Source organism: Apaloderma vittatum, unplaced genomic scaffold (genome assembly GCF_000703405.1).
Source record: "Apaloderma vittatum isolate BGI_N311 unplaced genomic scaffold, ASM70340v1 scaffold7936, whole genome shotgun sequence".
Taxonomy (NCBI): Eukaryota; Metazoa; Chordata; class Aves; order Trogoniformes; family Trogonidae; genus Apaloderma; species Apaloderma vittatum.
In genome coordinates, this window is record NW_009721235.1 from 1,598 (window position 1) to 21,871 (window position 20,274).

General features: G+C 37.3%; 1 protein-coding gene across 1 annotated transcript in view; it reads left to right on the forward strand.

The window, feature by feature from the left end:
• Positions 1-20,188: 20,188 nt before the first annotated feature.
• SOCS6 (suppressor of cytokine signaling 6) overlaps positions 20,189-20,274 on the forward strand; it is a 2,136-nt gene continuing 2,050 nt past the window's right edge. Inside the window, exon 1 of the mRNA XM_009871299.1 lies at positions 20,189-20,274. This exon is cut by the window's right edge and continues 2,050 nt beyond it. Coding sequence (XP_009869601.1) covers positions 20,189-20,274 — 86 coding nt within the window.

Genomic DNA, 20,274 nt, shown 5'->3' on the forward strand with positions numbered 1-20,274 from the left:
ATTCTGCAGGTAGATTACACCTTTGAGCTACTGTAGAACAGTGAAGTGGTAGAGTGAGAGAAAACTCTTAATAAAGAGTTCTTAGGAGACTAGTTTATTCTTTCTGCTCTTTCTTATGAAATCTTTGGTAATCATACAGTCAGTTGAATACAAACACTTGAAAGACTTCATCTAGTAGTGTTGCCTTGAGTTCATTATATATTTGCTCTACAGTTACTGGCAAAACTGAGGCCACAGTCTGTGGTAATCCTTTTCTCAAATGCCTTATTTGCTATTGCTTTATTGCCCTCCTGGGCCTACACAGCACTATTTTGGTGGTGTTTGGGCAGCACAGCATGTTGTAGGGAGGTGAGTGATAACATAAAGTAGATAGAAAGGAGCCTCTACTCTTCTGGTGTGTCTTAGTGTTTTGTTGGTAGTACTTTAATGTGTGTTGGTGACAAATTTGAGGGGGTAGCTCGAGCAGTTGTGATACTCCAAGGAGGAAAGAAGTTACAAGTAGTGTAAATGTAGATGTCATCTAATTTAGGAATGCTAATATGTATTGAACATAAATTGGATAGGATTGGGATTGAAAATCAGAATAGAGATTTCTTATGCAATTTAGCTGTATATTTTGTGAAGTATTAAACTGAAAAGAAATACAATACTGTCGTTGAGTTGTGTTGTTTTTTTTTTTTAAAGAGAAATAACGGTATCCTGATGTTCATGCAAAAATCTAGTTTCATTCCGTTTTAGTGTACACTTATTTTTCTGGAAATACGTGTCAGTCTTCAGAAGACAATAGATATACTTGAGGTCACAAGTCCTTAGAGCCTCTGTCCCAGTGCCTCCCAGTAAATTTGTAGTAGTAGTGGACAAGGAAGTATCCTCTAAGAAAAGCTGTCCTGAAAAATTTCCTTGACAATTTCAGATGGCAGGTTACATACAGCTATATGATGTTTTTTTGTTTGTTTGGAGATTGTGCTTGTAATGGAATATTTATTATCCATGTGTAAAAAGCAGATTCATACCATTCAAGTATGCTTCTTGCACAGTGGAGGATAAATATTCATGACAGAGTAGATTCCTCCTATTGTGATATTTGCTTTTTCCTCTAGCAATAAATGATTTCTGAATTAAAACTGTGCTATTTAAGCTGGATACATTTTTGTGTTAAAAAGAGTCACATTTGTTTTAAGACAAACATTTAAAAACTTGTAGCTTTGTGGGTTTTTGTTGTTGTTGTAAGTTTTTTTTTTTTCCCCACTGTACCTGAATGATGTTAAGCTATTGAGACAAAAACATGTCACCTACTTCAGAATCTCCCCTGCTGGTTAAAACGAAAACAAAACCAAACTAGCATTGAATGATTGCCCTGCATGAAAATGGAAACCTGACTGTATGTAAAGCGTTGTCTAATATGTGAAATATATGAAGAAGGTTACACAAACTTTGCTAGAGTCTACACAGACTAATTTCAAAAAGGCAACATGATGCAGAATCTGACTTAGTCTGCTTATTTTGAGAATTAAAACTTTCAGATCAAGGTGTTAGAAATTTTACTTTCTGATGTCTTAGCTTACTTGAAAAAATTTGGAGCAACTTTTATTCTTGTACTAGTTTTTCTCCTGCTACTCATGTACAGGCATGCAAGCAATAGGCATATGCAACTCCAGATAATTTCATCAAGTTCTGTGGTGTATAGCTTTGCAAATCTGACTACAATTACTTAGAGCCTGTAACGTAGACTTAAGGACCTAGCTTTAGATATTTTTATTTTTTGAAAAAATAATTAAACTATTATCTGTCATGAAATTTTCTTGTGGAAGAATACTAAGATAAAATACTCTGGAAGTTATTGGCCCTTTTCTGTGTTCTTAACCGTCCACATAACACTTTGGACTCTGAGGAACTCAGTTGGCTTCATTTATGACAAGGATGTAAGCCACATGTAACCTAAAAATTGTTCCTTGGCTGCTACTTCACCAAGAAAATGTAAGTCTTTATTTGTTTAGCATGGATGCATGTATATTGGCTGACTTGTTCTGGCACTGACTTTAAAACTCCATTGAAGGAATATGAAAAAAATCTCATTGCTTGCAGCTAACCTCAATGTAAGGATGCCGTATATAGTACTTTTGTCCAGGTGCTGCTCTGTAAATGCTGCTTCCTCTTGTGTATATATGTAGGGCACACAGAGCACAAGAGGCTTTCAGTCTTCAGTGAAACATTCTCTTTTTAATCTACAGAGTACAATAGGTTGGCAGTTTTAAAAACATCTCAGGTTTGTAAAGTATGTGGGGTTTTTGTTATAAACACCAAATAATTTTGCTGTAAGCTGCTGTAAAACAATTTTGGATGAGAGCCATGTTCTCCGACAGTGAAGGTATAAATAGTAGATGTTAATTGTTTTTTTTTCAGAGTTCATTAAGTGGTCTCTAGTTAAAAAACAATACATGTGGGTTCGTTTTCATTGTTTGGGTAAATCACATGGTTATGTGGTACTTTTCTTTGCTTCCAAGTGCTGTGTATAATCAGCAACTGTATTTATATTATTTACCGTGGATGGTATATGGTAGTGATCTGTAAGAGGACTTGTGGAAAGTTTTTTGATGGCCTTCAGTTTATATAGTGAATGCAGCTAGCAGTTAAATTGATTAATCTTAGGATTTGAGATTGCAGACTTAATACCTTTAGTATTGTTCCTCAAGGATATTCCATATTGCTTACTACATAAAGTGCTACTCTTGATGCCAAAGTTGTTGGAAATGAGGTTTCAGTGAGGCATGGTTTTACAGCGTGTGATCTCTGTTTTTCTTGAGTAGTTTTATTCTTAATTAATCTTGACGTTCTCTGGTAAATGTGCTAAAACAGCAGTTTGTAGGAGTCTTGAGTAGGTGATTGTTTTTCCTTCTCTAAAGCAGTCTGCGTTCCTCAAATAGGTTTAGAACAAATTAGCAGGCTACTCTAGACATTTCCGAAGCATGTTTGTTTGGTCCCAAGATGTTTCTGATACAGTGGTCAAGCTTTCTGCCTTTTTTTATTTCCTTTCTGATTCAGGGAATCCTGTCTTCCCTGACGTGGCCCCTGTGAGTGCTGGTCAGACGGGGCCGTTAAAGGCTGTGGTGTTGACTGTGGTTTTGGTGTATTGGTAATGGGTTTTAATACCCTTGGAGTCCTTTTTCGTTTGTAAACAGATACCAGATTAGGAGGCTTAATAAAAGGAGAAATAGAGACAAATGGCATCAAGGCAAAGGTTTTTGATTACTGAAGGTGTGCCTTCTAGGATGAGAATTGTGTGAGCTGTACTCTAAAAACAGGGTAAGTAGCTTTTCAAGTTGATTCTCTTCATGAGCTGGTGGGAACTGGGTGAGTGAGGAATTCTCGCCAGAGTCACTGAACAGAAGCTGTTTGTGCAGGCATACAGGTTTGGGTGAAACCTGTGCTGGGGAAGTTTTCCAGGCTGGAATTTTGGTCAGCCTGAGGAGACTGACTCCAGAATAGTTGGTTTGTGCATTCAGAGGTATGAGTCTCTAAGTAATATGAAAGATCTCCAGTCTGTGGCTATGTAAGGTAGGTTCCTGATGGCTTTTCCCCCACCCCTCCTTTTCCCTCTCTCTTCTCTCCTGACTGGAGAACAGGGGAAGAACCAATGTTGATCTGAAACATTAACTTTTGGCTTCTGAAAGGAAGAGGGCTGTTGGTTAGTACCAAGTAACGTTGAGAAGTAAGAAAGGATTAGCTGTAGGCCTTTGGCATGATTTTGTGCAAAAAAAAAAAAAAATTATGTAGGAAAATACTTGCATGTATATTTCACAGTCTGAAGGGATAAAAAAACCTGAAGGGATAAAAGAGAGTCTGTACTGACAAATGCACTAGTCTTATTTGCGATCTAATCCAGTCATGGTCAAGACAGTGAAGGTGAAGGGAAGTTGATACATCAGTTACTTTGATGTCCTATGTATTACAAAAAGGGCTTTTTGGAATCTGCAGTGTTTTAAATGTATTTGATTTGAAAAACAGGGGCAGAAATTCTGCATATCAGTATTGAAAAGTGTGTATCTTTTTTTTTTAAAATTGGTTTAATAATTTTTTTAATTTTATAGCATGTATAAGTTTAAACATATATTAGAAAGAACAGAAGAAAAAATAGTCCATGTGCATGACTTTTTTCTTTTGCATGCTTGATCTTTCAAGCTTAGTTAGCTTTTGCAACTGGGCTTCTATACTCTTGGCTTTGCAGAAATTTGACCTTGCTCTGAAGATAGCTATCTTAAGGGCTTTGTGTTTGTGTAAAACTCATAGAGCATATTTCTTCATATAGACATTGAGAATTTTATCTTTGATCCTGCATGCGAGAATTTATACACAGATGTGAAGTTGCTCAGTGTAAGGCCTCAATTCTTCCTGTGCAAACTAAACATAATTGCAAATGAACGGTCCTATTGATTTAAATGTCTACTCACAGTTAATTAATCTTTGCTGAGTTGGGACTGAATATTAGCAAAATCAGATTGTTTACAGCCGTGTGGAAAACTTTCTGCTTCTGTGGAACATTATTTTAAAAAAAATTCAACCACACACACAAAGAAAACCAACAAACCAACCAATAACCCCCCCCCCCCCCCCAAAACACTAAAGTCCCCCAAAGTCTTCCCTTGTGTATTGGGACAAAACAGTGTCTAAAAACTTTTAGTACAATGTTGTCCATCAGATTTCCTGGTTGGGTTGAGAGATGTTTCTGTCTGCAAGTGAGTAGAGTGTAAGTGTAGGAGGAAAAAAAGAATTTCCTGATCTTAATCATGAATAATTAAAAGCATCTCTAGTTTTGACCCCAAAATTAGAAAATTTGCATGTAGGGTAAGATTTCTCAGAACTGGGATAGTCCTGTACAAAGATGTTACTCTGATCAGGATTCCATAAAAACATGGCTAAGCAGCATTGCCTACGCAGTCAACATTCTGTACCCATTCTGATCAGCGTGCTAGTTGTGCAGGTTAATGTTTGTGCATTCTTAAAAGCACCCCATGGACTTACGAGGACTGTCAATTTAGAAAACCTATTTAATATTTCACCTTCTGTTTTAAGGGAAACAAAAAGTAGTTCTGTGAGACTAGACAGGGATAATCCTCTTTGTACAGATGTGTTTACCCTGTGTATTTGACAGTACTTTGAGCGCAGCCATGTCTCCTGTTTCCCATATATGGTTAAGCTCTGAAGCATGAAGAAGGTAATTAATTTACTCTTTGTTCTTATTGGGCCCCCTTCCAGTGAAAATGGGTAGGCAAATATTTTAAATAAGCTGTGTTTTACGTTCTCACTTCCCCAAGTGCAGAGCTTGGATTAGTCTCTGCAGTGGGTCCTAAGACCTTGGAAGAGCAGCCAGGCCAAACGCGCGGGGGCCAGTGGGCACACGCTGGGGGCAACGTCTGCTCGACTCACCTGAATTCTGCTGCTGAAGCATGTTCCAGGGACGGCTGCTTAATTACAGGAGGTACTCTATGAGCAAAAAGATTACCCTTTGGGCACCCACTTGACTGAAGATCCCCCAGTCTCTAAATGGAAAAAAGGAAGTCCCCTTCCCCCATTCCACCCCTTCTGGTCTGCTGTGTTGTGCTGGCTTGTCTGTAAAATAAATGCTGCTTTCTATTTCACTGATTGAACCTGTTTTGCTTGCTGTGAAAGACAGGTCTTCAGGAGCTGATACCGCTTGACATTCTCTGCATAAAATTGATTGCTTTGAGGTTGACAGTGATCATAAACTAATCTTCAGGTATGTGATTTGATACAGGTACCAACTTTCTTTAAATGAGGAATATTCATTTAAAAGGATCATGACAGTTTAGAAGGATTGTTTTCAAATGTTTCGTTCTTAGAGATTTACAGTTTAGAAGGATTGTTTTCAAATGTTTCGTTCTTAGAGATTTATCTCCTTAGAAAGCTTTAAAACTGTCCTAACTTTGTTTAGCAGTTGGCAAACTAGTTTATGAACAACATAGAGTCCAAGAGAGGAAATAAAATGCTGGAGATTCTGGAAATGGGATATATTGACATAAGGATTGCAGTAAAAATAATTTGGAGTCATACTGTGGAAAACAGCAGAATTAGAAGTCTTTTTCAATCTCGTGTTTGTGTGCTATGCTCCTAAGAAACCTGATGGTATGTGACCCTTCTGTAGTTGTCTTGTATGAAACACAATTTCTGATTCTGAAACCAATTTCAGAATCTGTAGTGAAGTTTCAAATACTGTATTACTGTTTTACTTGGGTATCAGTTCATAGAATGGTAGAATGTTACGAATGTTAGAAAAAACTTTTTCACTGTGAGGGTGACTCAGGAACGCATCCAGGCAGGTTTTGAAAGTCTCCAGAGAAGGAGACTCCACAACCTCTCTGGGCAGCCTGTTCCAGTGCTCTGCCACCCTCACAGTAAAGAAGTTTCTCCTCATACTGAGGTGGAACCTCCTGTGTTCTAACTTAAATCCATGATTTCTTGTTCTGTTGGACACGGCTGAAAAGAGATTGTCCCCTTCCTCTTGACACCCACCCCTCAGATATTTATATACATTAATAAGGTCCCCTCTCAGCCGTCTCCTCTCAAGGCTAAACAGCCCCAGTTCTCTCAGTCTCTCTTCATAGGAAAGATGTTCAAGTCCCTTAATCATCCTCGTAGCTCTCTGTGAACTCTCTCCAGTAGGTCCCTGTTTCTCGTGAATTGGGGAGCTCAAAATTGGACACAGTGTTCCAGGTGTGGTCTCACCAGGGCAGAGTAGAGGAGGAGAACTTCCCTAGACCTGCTGGACACACTTTTCTTAATGCACCCCAGGATCCCATTGGCCCTCTTGGCCACAAGGGCACATTGCTATCCCATGGACAACTCGCTGACCACTAGGGCTCCGAGGTGAACATACCAGTAGCTGTGTTAAAATAATCTGCCTTTCAGTGCTTAGAACTTTGGAAGAGTGAGTGAGACTTCTACCCACATGTGCCTCCCCCTCCTCACGCAGCCCCTCCGAATTTGTTGTGGAGTAGCTCAGACTAGTAAATGGAGTGCTAAAACCAAAATAAAGATGGGGGCATAGTCTACTTTGTACTTACGGAAATATTACCAGAGTGGTAGTTTTATAATAAGCACTTATTTAAGTACAGATAATGGAGGAATAGACTTTTAAAACAAAAAGAATAATTGAATTTACTTTTAGATTAATTGTTGAGAGGAAGTTTAAATTCTGTCTTGTATGCCTCAGAAGTGGTTTTTTAAATTTTTTTCTCACTTCAGAATATAACAAATAAATCCAGCCTACTGAATTGCTTTCCTTGTACTACTAATTTTTCATAAAATTGGATTTAAAAGATTTTCTCATCTTTGCAGATTAAGTTGCTTCTGTGTTGTACTAGCTTTTGACTGCCCCTGTTTGAAAGACTCTTTCAGTGTTTATTATTTTGTTTCTTTCTTTTTTTTTTAATATAGTAGTAATGGGAAATGGTATGCTTTTTTCATCCGTATGAGGTACTAAGTTGTAAATTTTAATTCTGGCAAAAGAAAAAGCATTTTGTTTTAAAAAAGACAAAGTTATTCAAACATACTTTTAGAATACTTACTAATGTTACAGTTTGCATATAGCCAACAAGGTTGTGTAAGCAGCATGGAACACGTTTAGTTTTTTGCATGAGGTAGTCTTCTGAGGCTTAAACTACAGGTACTTGAAGGCACGATGAAGGTGGAGTTATGAATCTTTTTGGTAACTTATGTATGGATAAAGCCTTTGTGTTAGCAATGACGAAGAGAGAGAAGTATATTCACTTACAAAGAAGTTATTAACGTTTTTCTTTATACAAACTTTTTGTGTTAGATTAAGTACTATCAGAGCCTAAACCAAACCAGTATTAGTCTCTGTTGAGAGATGTTCCAGAATAGAAATGAGATACAAATATAACTGCTTAAAAGTGTGTTCCTTAGACTTGAGGGATTAAATGCTCTTTTGCCTTTAAAATGGATTCCCAAGTGTGTGTCTGTGAAGTGGATTGTTGTCACTGTTACTTCCTGGGGACCACGGAGATGCTGGGCCCAATGTCTGCCTATTACGTGATGGACAACATTTATCTGCAATGAAACATGAAATTAAATACAAAAGCACATAGCTAAAAATTCCTTTTCATTTGTACAGGTTTCACTGACTGGTACAGGCTGCATTTTCCAGTGATCTGAAATACAGGATGTCACAGCTCAGTAGTTGGAACCTTCATTTGGAATGTAAGATAGCCAAGTTAATTCTCTACTTATGTCCTTTCTGTATGAGGGCTACCCTGAACACTAGCCTTTTGGCAGTTCTTTAGTGCAAAAAAGCTTTCTATTCATTCTTTTAAAGCTGCTCTACAGAAGATTAACAGAGCTGAAAAAGAAAGCGCTAGAGGTGGTATGTTTTCTCATCATAGTGGAGTAAGCAGCTGTTGTGGAGAAGGAGAACCTAGGACTGACTTTCTTCTGGACCAGTTCATCCTGCATCTGAAACTGTGACTGCCCAGTAGGCTATCTTATTCATCAATAAGTGAGAATTTCCTTTCCATGATGCCTAGGACCACTTTCCAAGTTGCTAGAATTTGCAGTTTGATTTCCATCACTGCAGGCTCCTTATGTGATCCAGATGGATGCTATGATTATTGTTCCACTTAATGTGGTGCCTGTAAAAAGGAAGTGGCTGCCACCACATTTTATGCAGCATGATTCTCTAAAGTGATGATGGACAGTTTTAGAACACGCCGAAGGAGGTAGGTGAAGGCATAGCTGTGACACGCGTATTGATACTGTTTTACTAACACTAAGTGCTTCTTCTCCTTTTATATGCAAAGAGTAAGGGCTAGTGAGGAAAAAAAAATAGTTCCAGATGAGGCAGCATTGTGTATATGAAGGGGAGAAGGGTTTTGAGGAAACATTTTGAATACGAGGTCCTCATTTCTATGGAAAGTTTAGGAACCTGACTCCTTTAGTACTCTGTAAGTTCTTGCAAGTCCTATCCATTTTTAGAGGAGTTGCTTATGCTTAGGTACTGAAAAAAAATAACTTCGGCAAAAATCAGGTGTCTTATCTCTATTTTAGTTAAGACTGATTGTAGTTCTGACCTTTGCAGTTTGTCAAAGTGTACTTTGCTTTGAATTGTATTTTTGGAAAGCAGGCTATTGGTCTCAGATCTCTTGTGTCACAAGCAGAACGTGGTAGGGGTTGTGAGAATACTCTGTGTCTTTCTGGAGACGCCAGTTCAGCAGTCTCAGAGTTTGTGTCATAAAGCTTGAACTCTGGGCACATACATTGTTGGCCTATTTGTTAGTCTGAATTTACTTTCTTTGCAGGTTGCACTTTCATTATAGGTTTAGAACTAATCTCAAAGGGTGTTTAGTTGTTTGGGTTTGGTTTTTTTGGGGGGGCAGTGGTGAATTGTATTTGATATCAGGTTGTTGGTTTTTATTACTCTCCTCCATAACTTTGGTATCTTACTCTTTAAATTTCTTTCCTGTGTTAGTTGCCCAGGCAACTTTGTGGGTTTTCTCAACTTCTGAGTTCTTGAAGTTTGATATTCTCTACTATGTTTCCCATATAAATAGTTCAGAGAACAGATATAAAATGATTTTTTTTTTCAGTATGTTGTTCAAGAGGGACAACACAGAGGATTTTACTCACTGACACAAGTTGTCAATGATTATTTTAGGGATTATATTTTAAATTCAAGAAAGAAAAATTGCTAGTGGATGTTACTGATCACTTTGGGAGTGAATAAAGATTCTCTAATTATGAATTAATAAGATACATAGAAAATGTTTTTAATTTTTAATATTTTTGCTAGTGATTTCTTACCAGTGGTATGAAAAGTATCACCTAAGCCGAACTGGTAATTGCAAATTTTAAAAAAATCACGGTAACAAACCACTTGTGCTTCTAGTGAACATAGGTGATATCTTGAGGGTTGGAGGTAAACTTTTCTTTTTCCTGTTACAGTCAAACAATTTTGTGAAATGTCTGTCTCTGAGAAGTATCTCCTCTTTGATTTTGGAGATGCTTTTGAGCACCAGAGAAAAATTCTCCTGTATTTAGAAATGTGCATGCTTTGGATTTTTTTTTAATATATAAGAATATATGAGTTTTTGCTACAGCTGCTCCCTCAGCTGAGACAGGACCTATCTGCATATCTGATAAAACTGTTGGGCAGCCCTGGAGGAGCCGCAGGACACACAGATGGAAGTAGCCTTGCTTGGTTGAGCTTTGTTTCTGTAGGAAGTAATGCTAAAATAAACTATAGATTTTGAGTGTGTGTTTAACTCTGAGCTTTTGAGAAGTGGTTCGGGGACTGTGTTTCTTGAGTAGTGGACCGTACTTTATATGAGATACTATATGACAGTATTTTATCTAGCTGTTATTATTTCAATGATTGACTGAAAGTTATTATTATTTAAATGTAGTCAATGCCTTTTCATCCCAGGTACCTCATATTTCACTGAATGCCATTTTCTCTTTCAATATATTACACTGAATGGGTGCGTTTACTTTCAAATTATATGTATGTTTTGTTTGTGTTACTGGTGTGCATTTGTAATAAAACAGTTGGCTATTACTTTTGAAAAATGTCTAATAAAAAAATGAATGAACGAAATACATGTGAATTTCACAAAGGTGGGATTTCTTTCACATTGCACACCTAGGAAATGAGGATAATACCAGTTGTTGCTATTTTGTTTTCTGTCAGAATTTTTCACTATTAGAAATTAAAGTCATTAAAGAATTTAATTAAAGAAATTTGAAGAGTTTAAATGAAAGAAATTTTAAAATTAAAGAAATTTAAGGAATTCAATTAAAGAAATTAAAGGCACCAGCAAAGCCGTGGAAGCAGGAGTCTCTGTGGGTTTGAAACTTGTTAAATCTTTGAGCCATATGGCATCCAAATGCCGTAATAGGAGGCAAGTATTATGCAGTATTGATAACCATTTTGTATGATCTGGAGGAGAATAGTGGGATCTTTGTAGTATCTGTGTAGCAAATACGTTGTGGTTTTTTTCTGATGATTTAGTGGAGAAAGTCCCAAACCAGAGGTCTGTCCGTTTCTCACTGTGATTCTGAGGAATGTCCTTATTAACTGCTTGGAGATTTCTTCCCGTGTGTCAGTGCTGTATTGATGCTATGGGAAAGGTGTTTCTGCTTTAATTTCTCTTGAATCAAGGCATTGTGTTCTCTTTCCCCTCAGACCATAAATGGGTCCACTTAATAATTCCATTATGTGGAGGGTTAACTGCATTATAGAGGGTTGCTGCATCTTAGCTTAAAGTGTGAGGATGGATCTTCATTTTCTAGTGAAAGAGAGCTTTTATTGTTATGGAAAATGTCATGGTAGAAGTGCTGGGGTAATAGCTGCAAAGAGCTCAAGAGATCCTACCTGGTCACATGAATTTCAAGGGTGATTCAGCCCCAGTCAGAAAGGAGCCCAGATGAGGTTAATTTGAAGTCACGGTGCTCCTGTCCTCAGTCGTGGGATCCAAGGCGAAGTGGTAGGTACAAGAGCAGTGTGAGACTGCTGTTCCTTCAGGCCTTCTAGAGCAGCTGAAAAATGGGAAAATTTTTCTTACTTCTAGCATAGGTCCTACATTTGTAGAATGTGACTGTACTTGATGTGGTGGAAAAGCGGAATCCTCTTTTTCTGTACAGTGAATTTTCAAACCCGTTCCTATTTATTTTAAATTATTTTTTTTCAATTTGTGTATGTTAGACAAATACGTGTATAAAGAAAATTCTGTTTTAGAATTTAATGTTATTTCTTTTGTTACTAGTGGAATAGATTTGTTAAGTAAATTTTGATTACTGCTTGAAGAAAAGCATGTTCTTAATAAGTTTTTGGGGGATTTTTACAGAGAATTTTTTTTCCACTGGTTATTTTCAAAGTAATTGTATTACCTTGAAATAATTTGCACAGAATAATTTATCTTTTTGTGTATCTTTGCCAGTTGCATGTTATTTGCAGGAAGAAAGGCCAATTACATATGTTTCTGTCTGTCTGTCAGATAAGTGTAAATGGAAGTGGGAAGATGAGCATTTTGCAACTCTCTGGTCAAGGTATCTTTTTTTTATAAATATATACTATGAAGCCACCTCCTGGTTAGGCAGTGTGGCTAGTGGGGTGTTTGAAAGAAGTCAGGCTTAATTTTGATTTTATATTCCCCCCCAAATGAATGCGACTTCATAGCGTTCTCTTGGGTGTTGAATTTCTCCTCCTCAGGAAGAGAATATCCCATGTTGCACCTTTAGGAAAGCTTAATTATCAGTCATCCTTGCTTGGTGCTACGGTGTGTAAATAATACTTCCTCTCTTTTCGTTTTCACATCAGATTAAATGGACAGGCAGAAGGAAACATGATGATTATAACAGATTAACTGCTTGTTTAGGGAGAATGACAATATTAGGAAAAAAAGTGTTTATATGGGTAAGTAATAAAGTGTGTGGTGTTACTGTGTAAACTCTAACAATTTTAGGCAGAATAATAGAGGGTGGCTTATCTTTGTTACTTTTCCTGCATTTTCCTCCTTCCCCTCACACTGTCTTCCTTTCTGTTTTAGCATTATTCTCCTGGATTCAAGCAAGCATGTACACGTGCTAACCTAGTGATGTATTTCTATATTGCCTGTTTGATGTGTGCCCCATGTACTGCAGGGTTCTGGAGGTTTGGCCTGAGAAGCTGAATGTCTGTTCTGATAGAAAAGATGATTCATGGGACCCGTTTTATGTCTCCTTATCAAAATATCTGTTGGTCGCAGGCCCTTTTCAGCTTGCTGCTTTGGAAGCTGCATGCAGTGACAGTGTTTCTTGCTTGCTGTAGCCTGAAGTAGCCCAACATAAACTTAGAAAAGGAAACCAACATCAATACAAGTCAATATGAAATGGTAATGTTCAGCTGTTGCATGTCTGCTAAATGTTTTGTTTCCTTTTTTGGGAAGGACTGGAGAACTGTTTCTCACAATTATTTTAGTTAGTCACTAATATTAAAAGAACAGTCAGATTATTGCTGACCACAAAAATCACTTTGAGAGAATAGTATGGTTTATTATTTCTGTCTTTCTGGCATATGCTTTAAATGGATGGACAGCATTTCTGAAATTACATTTTGAAATGTGTCGGGACTTGGGAACAAGCTGCATTTAGAAATGGGCTTTAGTGCTTGCATCTGTACAGTAAGATAGGTCATGTTCTTTTTAACACGTATTCCAGGATTTAGGCATTTGTGCATACTTCTTCATAAAAAAACCCCACAGAAGTGCAAAATTTTTGTCTTTGAGTGTCTTCCTTTAATTTTTACTGTATTTGAGAATGAAAGTGTTTGAAATGAGTAAGTAGGCACAGAATCTGTCTTTGCCAAAGGCAATTTATTGTTGTAAATTCTGTAGTGGCTTCTACAGGTAACTTTACAAGGATCTTGGAGCAAAATCTTTTTAAAAATGACTCCTTTTTACGAAGCATGATGTTGCTCCTTATTGCTAAATGAAAAGCTGATTTGTAGAGCTTTGTAGTCTTCCAGCTTTTCAGAGTCCTAACAACTGTGCTGAGGTTTGAGAGGATTGCACAGATATCTTAGACAAGCATGAAGTCCTCATTGCTGTCATGCTGAGGGTATTCCCATACCTTACAACTGAGGACAAACACTTTGGTCGATCCACCTTCTGCCAGGGTGAAGAAATGGAACGGACCCTTTTGGAGAGGAATTCTCATACATTATCTCCCAGGAAATCTAACCTTTGGTTTTGATGCTAAACATAATTTTTGCTGACAGAGAGCCTGCTGCAGGCCTGGCTGCTGCAGTCTTGGAAAAGAGCAAGAAGGGAAAGCGCAGCCTGACTGAGCATTATTCTCATTCTTCATCTGCTTCTGCGAAGCTGTGTGGAAAAAGTAAAACAAAAGGTTTATTTGCAGTCTGTGGATATGAAGTCCTGCAGTGAAACATACACATGGACTACGTACATCAGGTTTCTTTAGTGACTTCTCTCATTTGATTCAGCAAAAATGTTACTTTTCTTTCTAGTAACTTGGCATATGTAGATCTGCTGGATTAGTTTTGTTTCCTCGTTTTCATTTTAGAGCCAAGTTCTGGCTTTCTTTTTCCCAGTAGTTTTTGAGCATGCTTCAAAAAAATTTATTAGCAGTATGCTTTGTTATGAAATGTTTGTTATCAAATGTCTGCTTAAAAAAAGTGATGACAGGTGATGCTTGTGCCAGCCTTTTAGTAAACATATTAAAAGTACAGTCTCCTTTGTTCCCTGTTTGGGTGTTGATTGCCAGTTGGTTAAAGATGTCTGTAGCAGGAGTGGCTGAAGTGGTTACTGTCCTGACTACCACCCACCCAGCTTCCTTGGAGCTTCCAACTCCACCGGCATCGTGGGTGTCGTGGTGCTCTGGGTGTTCTTGAGCTGATACCAGCTGATCTCCTCTGGTGCTGGTTTCAGTTAATGTACCAGGTTAGTATGTCCCTGGTAGCTCGGGAGCAGACATGCATTCCAGAGCAGTCATCATTATGTAAAGGAGATGTAACATAGGGCGAGGACTGTTGGTAACTGTTTCTGCCTATTGTAGTGAGGAGATTATTGTAGTTACCAGGCTGAATATACACAGATGATCTGTAATACAGAGATGCCGTTTAACACTCTTCAGTTACTCCCTGGAGCAAAACTACCAATCGGGTAGAAATATTCTGTCCTGCAACCAAATATGGGAAAGAAGAATAGGGCTAACTGCAAGCAGCCATGGATTAAATGGTGTTTAAAGAAAAAAAAAAAAGTCAGGAAAATCCAGATGTTAAAGAACAAGCTGTTAAAGACAAGCATGCAAGATATTCAGACTTCAATGGTTCTAATGAGGGTGAAGAAAAATACCTGCGTTAAGTTTTCATTATTGTTTTACCCCACTTTTTTACTTACTAGCAAAGGTGTACCTTGCTTATTATCTGCTAAAGGTTGCTAGTAGTGATTAAGGTTACTCTGTATGTTATTACAACATTAGTGCCCATGGACTGTTTTCTCTTTAAGCTTCATAAAATGAGGAGCGGGGGGGAAAGAAAAGAAGAAATTACATGATTTGCTGGTTTGGGTTTTCTGAGTTTTTTTTTGTTTTAAATTATAATCTGTGTAAAACCTGTAAATTATGCTGGCCTCTAGAGAAGCTAATGGTCTTGTACTCAACTATTCAAATATTTAGAGGATGGAATTTTAACTTTGTGGTGAATAACATTGATTCAGTGTTCAGGTCTTTGATTAGTTGGCTCAAAAATAGGAGGCTTTAAGTACTCTGGAATTGTTATGGGTGTAAAGTACTGACAGATGAGATTCTCATCTGTTTTTGTTCTTTTTCTTTTTACTTTGTTCCATTTTTATAAGAAGATGTGCATCTGAGCTTCTCCACATTCACTAGAAAGGCAGGTGTATAGGAAAGTGTAGGCCTTTATAAAATTTGCCATCTTAGATTAAAATGGTGTTAATCCATTAGTGAGCAAGCCACTGCTAAAACCATTTGTCTTTTTTTTGTTGTCTTCAAGATATGAGAGTATGCAATGGAATTTAGATAGACTTTTCGTACTAAAGAGTGATATACTGTAGAAATGAATTTTGAAGATCAGGGAAAGGGAAAGACCTCACTGTCTTTAGTATGCTAATGGCATGTGTAGTGAGAAAGCTGAAAGCTACCATGTAGCAAATATGTTCAGAAACTGATGATGTTTGAAATAGCTGTTTAATCCCTCTCTACTTAATGAGTATTTTATGTATAGTTTCTCTGCTCATAGACTGAAACTACGAGTACGCGGCAGGAAATATTTTGAGTCAGTATTTTCCTTTACTGGTTCAGAGAAATAGCTTCCAGTGACACAGGCTTCATTACTGAAATAGAATCAGTGGGAAGAGATATGAAGAACAATTTCTTAGTAATTTACATTAGTAGATTTAGGAACTCTGGAATAAATTGTAGATGCTTAAGAATTTCCAAAATACTGTACTTGAAATCTGTATTACTTCGAAATGCTGTGTTTGAAACACTCTTCCAAGGAACGCATGAATATTTTTCAGCGAGCATTTGGGGGCGGCAGGGAAACGCCATATCATATTTGTGCAGGTAGTTAGATGAGGCTTAATTATCTGACTGTAATGAAAACCTGGTGGTTGTCATATCCCAGAAACGCAGAAATGTTTTTCATGTCCAAGGTATTTTGGGTTATTTTCTTACTAAATATGCAATAAATTGAAGTTGTAAATGATGTCTTTGTATGATTCAGTGTAAGAGCAAAGATTGTGTTTCTAATGGATAGTCAGACATTTTGGAAATAATGCACCTATGGGTTAAAAAAAATCAAGTTCAGTGCTTTACTGTTTCAATTTATGGAAATAAATGAGCTGATTAACATTTATTTTAGGAAAATCTAAGTCATCTGAAGCAGCACTGATCAGTAGTTCCAAGCCTTTTTTATTAAACTTTTTAAAGACTATTCGTTGTTCAACTGTGAGTTGTGTTTTGCTGTGTTTCCAGTACGGTATTTTCTGTCCTGACTCTCAAAAGTTAATGCTGTTTTTATTTCTGTAGTAGTGTGTTCTGGCAGCATTGCTTATAGTATTTGTCTTGTGAAATGAGTGCACCTAACCTAGAAGTGTGAAAAGATAAGAAATTTGTATGTACATGACCTTTATTCATAATTGAACTTTAGGTTGATGTACTTTCGTGACTATTGCACTGAGATAGTGATCTGGTTATAGTCCATGAAAAAGATTTTGTAGCATCAAATTGAAACTGCTCTGAAGTATTGAGTATTCAAACTAGATTTGCACAAACTGATTTTTTTTTCTTAGAAAAAAGCTTACTTAATTTTTCAGAAAAAAGTGTTGGCCACCATAATAACAATTAATGTACAATCATGTGACCTGCTCTTCAGATTTCTAAGAAAAACTTGTAAAGTTTTAGCTTTAATTCTCTTCACTAGTAATTTCACATTTGTATGTGATCAATAGATTTTCTTCAAAGTGAGGCGCATTAATTTAGTCTTGATTATTTTCATGAGCATAAAAGTGACCATCCTATTTGCTGGGTAGTAATCTGGTAGTCTGGTAGTCAGATGGTTTTTGTCCAGATACTTGTGTTTTGTCAACCTACATAATTGTAAAGGTTCTAAGGTAAGAGTTTGTGATGAAAATTCATAAGCCAGTTTTGCATTCTGCCTCGTTATTCCCTGTGTTAACATCTCCTTCTCTTTCTGGGTCTGATTAATTTTCAATCTGTGTGTTCCAGGTATTCCTGTGTACGTAGCCACTAGGCTTTGGGGGTGTGTTGGCACAGTTCAGAGTGTGTTTATAGTCCCAAATACCTGCCAGAAGGATTTCTAGGTGTTGTCTCTGGGTAGGCTGTCTAAATTCACTGTACAGCAGATGGCACTGGAAGAGCACATCAGTGGGAAACTTCAGTGAAGCTGCAATTAATATAAAATACTAGCGAGGCTGTTGCAGTGCTGAGGGTTGTGAAGAAGTTGTGTAGCTCGTTTTAATGTATTCCAGGAAGGGGTGCGTGCCAGGCTCTTCTGCTTCAGATCTTCTAGATGTAGACAGTGGAGAATTGTACACTTGCAAGCACATGATTGTATCATATATTGAGGCCTGTTTATGTAGTACTTCTAAACATATTAATATATAGTGCAGAATTACTGATATTCTTTAAGTGTGTGCAAAGGAAGAAGAATGTCTGGATCGGGTAGGGTATTTGACTTCAGGGTGTTTGATTTGTCTTGGAAAAAATACATGTAAGAGAAGATGTAGAGTGATTCTCCTATGGAAGACTTGTTCAGAGGCTTGCTCTCATCTGTAGGTGTGTTCTCTACTTCGGAGAGCTTAGACTTGGACTGTCACTCACTGGATTTTTATTGTCTTTTTCCTGGATGAATTAGATGGCCTTCTGGATAGATGCCTGTTGTTTATGTGGTTTATATTGGAACTTTAAACCTTTAGTATTTTTTAAAATATGAAGTGTTTATTTTTCAGTACTTTCATGTTTCCCAATTCTTCCAAATACATGGAGCTTACATTAAACATCAGTGTTTTAAAACATGGAATTTTATGATTCTGCTTGTATCTGTCAAAAGGGAAGTAAAATATATATGCATATCTCAGTATCATCCTCAAATTTTCTAAGTGAAATGCTACTGTTTTTCTTTTCTTTAGTATGTCAGAACTCCTAGTACCACAGGAGTCATGTTAAAAATGAAGAATAAATGAACTTGTAACAAAATACTAGTCTTGGTGTTTGGGTTTTTTTTTTTTTACTTTTTTGGAGGGTTTTTTTAAGGTTTTAATATTTGTTAGTAGGAAGAGTTTGTTCTTAGTTTTTTAGGAAACAAGTTTTTGGGTATTTTTTTTTTTCTTTGCTGATGGCAAGTAATTTACAGGCAGAAGAGAACTTTTAATTTCTTGCTATTGAAAGAAAGGAAGGTGCTGTTTAGTTTGGTAATTAAAATAGTGTATCCTCAGCTCTTTCAATTTCACAGATAGACTTGGGAAATATTGGAGATGATGGCAAAGACAGAACAGGTCTTCAGAGTAGGGTGATGCAGATAGTGTGGGGAATTTGAAGGTAGAGCTAGGGTACAAATCCAAATAAATCCGGCTTTAGTGCTTCTGCCATTTGAGCTGGACAAGAGTAAATGGACTGCTGCTTGATTATAGTAATCATTCTCCTTACGTGCTTTTATGCGATTTTGGAGTGGTTGTTTAAGAAAATCATACTGCTTAGTTGATAAGACTTATTTCAGTTCATTGCACTATTTTTTTTGGTTGCTTATATTGTGATACCATGAAAGAGAAGTGGGTAGTACATACATAAGGGCTATTTTATTTTCCCTGCAGTCCTCCAAACCTGGAAGATTTGAAAGATTCTTAAACTCCTCCTGCTTGCGATGCTTAGCCTGGAGCCAGGCTTGCTGCTGCAGTGTGTGCTGCTGACATCCCATGTATTTGGAGGTACGTGGAATAAGGGCTGCTACTAACAGCAGTACCTACTTCTGTGGCAGCAGCAACTTCTGTTGCTTCTCTTTCCAGTCTTGTTCTTCCTCTCTCTGCAGAGCTGCTTGTGTTGGAAGGTCTAAATAACATAAACCTCCCCTCCGCCCCAAACAAACAGACAGTAGAACCCCAAACAGCAAAACCCCAACAACAAGCCCTCCCCCCAAAAAACCCCAACCTATCAACAAAACAAAACAAGCCACAAAACAAAACCAAACTCAATCCAAACCAAACTCGAACAAAAAGAACCCAATCTGAAAAGCCAACTTTATGGAGGATGACAGGAACATGGTTCTGGAAGGCACCAGGTGGGAGTGGGGACTGTAGCAGATATGTCCACTTAATCTTGGCAGAAATAGTGGAGGAAGACAAGCTCTAATAGTACTAGGCAAGAAAAGCCTGTGATTCGACCTCCTGTATGCCTAAAGCATGGTTTGGAAATGAACTTTTCTTCATAGATGTTCCTGGAGGGGACTTTTATGGCTTTGAACAGCTCTTACTTGGCTGTTAATGTCTCTAGAGTTAGTTTTCCTATAATTATGTAACTCTGCTCAACTTTCATGTGTAAAGAAAGTATGACCTTGTAATAGCATGTTGTTAGGACTAACCACAGTTTAATCTATACATAGGAATCCTGTTGGATTAAGTGTCTACTATAGTTTTCTATAGTTATTTTTTGAAAGCCTTCTGAAAGAGCTGGGTGTTTCCATGCTTGAAAATTTTAAATATAGACATATGTATGTAATGCATGTAAGTGTGTTGTAATGTGTGCGTATATTTAAAACATAGCATGCTGAAAGCAGGAAAAAGTTGTGGAAATCTTCAGGGCACATGTAGCAGATTCATTTTTTGAGTCTGATTAGTTTTTGAGCCTGATTAGTTTTCAAGTCAACCCTCTCTATTTGCTGCTGTTCGAAGCACGTTACTTAAGTACTGCAATTTCTGTTTTGTTTGAAGAGGGGGAAACCTTTATGGATAATTTTAAAAATACTTCTTTTGTGAAGTTAATTGTTTTTTATTTATTTCCAGGAAATGGCTCTTGAAGTTAAATGAGGCTGGATAAAACACATAAATGAAGCAGAAGCTGCTCTGCATGTGTTAGGGCTATATCACCACAAGCACTGCTGATCGGCCAGACTTGGTAACTTGTCATAATGAAGAAAATTAGCCTCAAAACAATTCGCAAGTCCTTTAACTTAAATAAAAGTAAAGATGAAAGTGACTTTGTAGTGGTTCAGCA